At 53.0% G+C, this 5,130-nt stretch overlaps 1 protein-coding gene across 1 annotated transcript; it reads left to right on the plus strand.

Annotated features, from left to right (window-relative positions):
* The first annotated feature begins 1,322 nt into the window (after positions 1–1,322).
* Positions 1,323–4,602, plus strand: LOC115693448 (uncharacterized). The gene is made up of 2 exons (XM_030620441.2): positions 1,323–3,802; positions 3,990–4,602. Exons 1-2 carry the CDS (start codon positions 1,679–1,681, stop codon positions 4,413–4,415), a joined length of 2,550 nt encoding a protein of 849 aa, XP_030476301.2. The 5' UTR covers positions 1,323–1,678; the 3' UTR covers positions 4,416–4,602.
* Positions 4,603–5,130: the final 528 nt, after the last annotated feature.

Here is a 5,130-nt window from a genome sequence, read left to right on the forward strand (position 1 = left end):
AAACAATTCCCCGAAAACGATATCATCAAACAAGCAAAACCCTAATAACCAAAGAAGAGAGATCTAGAATCATGGGGTCAAATTGGGGTTTTTTTTTTTTCTAGTATTTCTTGTGCCCAAAGGGATAGAGAGAGAGAGAGAGAGAGACTTTGAGCATTTTGTGGTCCCATTTGGAAGCCTTTAGCTTCACACAAGAAAACTCAAAACCTGATATTCTCGATACGTTTTTCCTCCCGAAAGCAAAGGACTGGACCCAACTAATTCCCCCCTAATCACACACAACATGACAACCTCCTTTTATTGATAAGGGACGACGACAAAGCAAAGAATAGACATGGAATGATGGATAAGTCAAATTTCCAAGTGCCCCATGGGGGCTTTGACATTCCCCCTAATGGCTCGTTCCCTAAGGTAATCATTAGTTTATTATGAGCTGCGATTGGCATGAAATTACGTGATCTTGGATTGCTGGATGCTTGACTAATTTCGTTTCTAGGAACTCCTCAGCTGGACAAGAAATCGTAGTTTAATTTCCGTCGGGACGATTGGAGATGTGATAAACTAATCGAGAGCACCGTGTGCATGCATGCCAGAGAGTTGATTTTAGGATTTGAACATGGAATAAATTAAAAGCATGGAAAGATCTTCTTTTGATTAATAACTCTCTTTTGACTAGCCTTATATCCCATGCCACCCCCGAAATTACAGTCCGAACTCGAGCAGCCGCCGAGCCGGGTGCACAAAAATTCGAATTGGAACCGAACCCGGCATCGTCCCGAAGACGGGCTACTACTGTCGAAGAAGACCGCACCCTTGCCTCCTCGGTATCGGAACCCGGGCGGCCCAGGATCTGCGCGACAAATAACGGGAACTTAGGGGGTGCATTGCATATGCAAAATTGAGCTTTGGAATTAGGATTGGACCGTGTGACTTGTTTGATGCCAAAGCATAGTAGTCTCCTCCTCGTGTGAACTCAAAACCAATTTTGGTTCATCAGTTTGGTGCACATAAAAGCTCGCATTGAGAACCAACCACGTTTCCTTCTTGGCTTTCTGGGACTCCTCCTTTCCATGAAAATGTAACCCACGAAAGCAAAACATCGCCGCCCACACAAAAGTGAAAAGGTGACAGCAACTGTCGATGAATCTAACGTGAGACATTCTCGTACTCTTTTGGTAATGTACCAGGAAGCCATTGTGTGGACTTAACCCGATGACCGATGACAAGTTCTCAGCTCAGAAGCACAAGTTCCGCGCAGCTTCTACGTCGCGACCGGCTCCGGCCGCGCGTATCGTCCGTAAAACGCGTCTATCGAATGTTCATATACCGTCGTCGGACGTGGAAATGAAAGGGGATAAGGGTGGAGGGAAGATTGTCGGCCAAGTAGAGGAAGTGATAAGTAACAGAGAGACTTAGCTTCCTGGGAAAAGCGACGGAAACTCAAGAAACTTAACGTCACTCTTTTCCTCCACGCCACAAACGTGCCTCCTAAGCTCATTCTCTCAATCTCCTGGCTTTATAAAAGCTCCAATGCACTTCCCCCCTTCCTCTGTCAAAAAGCCCCGAACCGGCATCGACTTCGCGAAAACCGAACTCGTATCGGCATTCGCAGACTTGATTAGTCGATCGATCAACTGAGCATTTCGTTTCCAGGCCGCAACGTTGGGAAGCCGGTCATATGGATCAGCGCGATTCGCTAGAGAGCGAAGGCAGCGTCAAGTTGCAGATTTCCGAGTGTTGCAGGCTCGGTGACGCTTGCAGCTCGAGCACCACCATCTTTGAGCCGCGGAACAGCAGCGAGAAGAGAGACAGCAGCAATGCAGGATCTGTTTCTTCGGCGAGGCCAGCGTTCCATGCGCCGGAAAAGAAACTCACACTGTTTGCCCTTCGCCTTGCGGTGTTCGAGAAGGCCGCGACTGACCTAGGGACGCTTGGGTTCATCTGGGCGACCGTGGTCCTCCTCGGCGGGTTCGCCATCACTCTGGATAAAACCGACTTCTGGTTCATCACCATCATACTGCTGATTGAGGGGACGCGGATCTTCAGCCGCAGCCACGAGCTCGAGTGGCAACACCAGGCGACTTGGTCGATCACTGACGCGGGCATCAACAGCTTCCGCGCGCTCAAATCGAGCTCACACTTCCTGATCAAGAGCTTCAAAGCTGCTTTTCGTCCCATTTTGTCCGCGGTTCAGAAGAGAAGGCAGCAGCAGAGCAGGGGCGTAGCGGCACAATTTGCAGGCTCGCCAAACACGTACGGCATCCATCGTAAACCGACTCGGATGTGGACGTCCTCGGACGTCCCGCTCCTGCCTTACGGCAAATGGGTGTTCCTCTCCAGGAACGTGAGCAAACTGCTGTACTGGCTTCAGCTCCTATCGGCGACGGCCTGCGTGGTCCTCTCCCTGATGAAGCTCATCGAGCACAACTACGGCGAAGTCGCGAAAGGCGACACCGACAAGAGAAACCGGAAAGCCGCCCTGACCATCTTCTACTCGCTGGCCCTGGCTGAAGCCCTGCTGTTCCTGATGGAGAAGGCCTACTGGGAGTTAAAGGTGAGCTTCTGCAAGATCCTGGAGGAGGTGACCCGGGAGTGCGAATTGGGGAAATCGGGCCTGATCGCGGTCCGGCGCTTCTTCTACGACTCCTACTCGCGGTCTGTCAACGGGAGCATCTTCGACGGGTTGGGAATGGACATGATCACATTCTCGATGGAGCTGCTTGACTCGAACTCCCCTGACGAGCAGCTCATCGGGGTGAGGATCCTCCGCCAGTTCGCGACAAACAGCCGGTTCTCGGATGACACCCTCCGCAAGATCGGGACCAACATATCCGTGATCGAGCGGCTCGTCGAGATGCTGAACTGGAAGGACCCACAGGAGGAGGAGATCAGGCGGTCATCCGCGGAGATACTGTCGCAACTCGCCGGGAAGAAGCGGAACGCACTCCGAGTCTCCGGAATCCCCGGCGCGATGGAATCGATCTCGTCGCTCCTCGAGACGAGCCGGCCCTCCACCGCCTCGGCGGACGAGATCGCGGAGAAGACGATAGTCTCCTCCTCTGCTGCCGCCGCTTCTGACGGCGGCCACATGAGCTACGGATTCGACACGTTCAACCACCTTGGGCTTCTGATACTGAAGAAACTAGCCCGGGACCACGACAACTGCGGCAAGATCGGGAACACGAGGGGGCTCTTGCCTAAGATCATCGACCTCACGCATGCCGACGAGAGAATCCTGAGGGACGCGACCGCCGCGAGTTCTCAGGTCCTCACCGTGAAGCGGTCGCTCCAGGTGGTGAGGATGCTGGCAAGCACGGCAGGGGCGACCGGGAAGCAGCTCCGGAGGGAGATATCAGAGATCGTGTTCGCAATCGGGAACGTCCAGGAGATCCTCCGGCACGGCGAGAGGTACCCGGAGATGCAGAGGCTTGGGATCGAGATCCTGACAAGCCTGGCGCTGGAGGAGGACGCGACGGAACAGATCGGGGGGACGGGTGGCGTGCTGAGGGAGCTGCTGAGGATCTTCCTCAGCGGCGGCGGTGGCGGGAGAGCAGCGGGGGCGGAGGACAAGGCAGGGAGGAGGGTGAGGGTGGCGGCCGGGGAGGCGGTGGCAATGCTGGTGCTGGAGAGCGAGAGCAATTGCCGGAGGGTGCTGAGGCTGGGCGTGCTGGAGAGGCTGGTGGAGGCGCTGGGGGAGCCGCTGCTGCGGGTGAACGCAGGGAGGATCTTGAGGAACTTGTGCGCGTTCGGCGGTGACAGCTGCTTCGAGATGCTCCGGGGAGCCGCCGCCGCCGCACCCACGGTGAGCGTCTCTTCTTGGTCACAGTCACTTCCATTACGGTCAAATTGCCAAGTTGGATGACACGTTTAATTTAATTCAACGAAAATAGATTTGTCGCAAGTGTACCGATTTTAGTTTTGGATAAATTTGTTACTCGAAAAAAATATTTTGATATATTTCTCTCACAAAGTTGTGTCCGAATTTTCAGGTTCTGAAGGCAATAATGTCCGAAGAGAACAAGCCGCAGGAGGTGATGGTCGGGCTAGCAGCCCAGGTCTTCAGATACATGACGAGCAAGGAGTCGAGCGCCGTGTTCGAGAGGGCCGGGATACGGGAGACCGAGCTGGCCGACACCCTCGTCCAGATCTTGAGGAAGTACCGGTACCTGCCGATCAAGGTACCCAGGATACGGCGGTTCGCCATAGAGCTGGCGATTTGGATGATGACGGACAAGGAGACGAACGTGCTCACCTTCAAGGACCTCGGGATGGAGGGAGAGCTGGAGCGCGTGCTGGAGACCACGTCGGAGGTCGAGAGCTTCAACATCTTCTCCGGCACGGTCGGGGTGAGCCGGCATCACATGACCATCCACTCCTTGGTCGAGCTGGCGTTGAAGCTTTTGGCGGACGGCTAAATTTAAGTCGAGAGAGACGAACTTTGTAAATACCTAAGCATATACACAAATGAGAGGAGATTCTTTCTTTTGTTGGCAACATGTTGATCTTGTTTTCTTGAGTGTTGACATGATTCAACACATTGAAAATTCTTGATCTGCTCAGTATCTCAATACATTGGCTGCACTTGCACAGCAATTCCTTTGATATGACATCCTAAATTCTCCTAACGTTAATGACATTAGCAATTATCGTGTTATATGCAATAAAATTCCATATCAAAGAGGCCCGCGAGTGTGACCGAGCGGCTTCGTGTACGAGAAAGAAGATCGGGACAGGGATAAAGGGGGTGGGCCGGCTTGGCTACGGCATCAGAGGTGTCGGGGGGCAGTGGGGTGAGCGGGTCGGAGACATTGACGGCGGGCGGCGGAGCTGTCGAGGCTGAGCTGGTGTTTAGGTTTTGTGCCTTCAATTTGAATGTGGGTGGGACATGAGCATATCTTTTGGAAAAAGAAGCCAACCGTCTCAACAGGCATGCATACCAACCAAGCTCCTACGAGTTTCTTGCTTGTCATCATGTCCTATGGATTTCCGCTCTTCGCAATCTTCACAAGTTTCATCGATTTTTTTCCTCAGAGAGCTTCCTGAATCCGATGATATGGATAATCGATGTACTTTGTTCCAGCATGATAAGTGGAATTCATGGATTGCACTTTGACAATCACGACGCACCAG

Source organism: Syzygium oleosum, unplaced genomic scaffold (assembly GCF_021117445.2).
Source record: "Syzygium oleosum isolate NSW1041296 unplaced genomic scaffold, Sole_v2.1 Sole_v2.43, whole genome shotgun sequence".
Lineage (NCBI taxonomy): Eukaryota > Viridiplantae > Streptophyta > Magnoliopsida > Myrtales > Myrtaceae > Syzygium > Syzygium oleosum.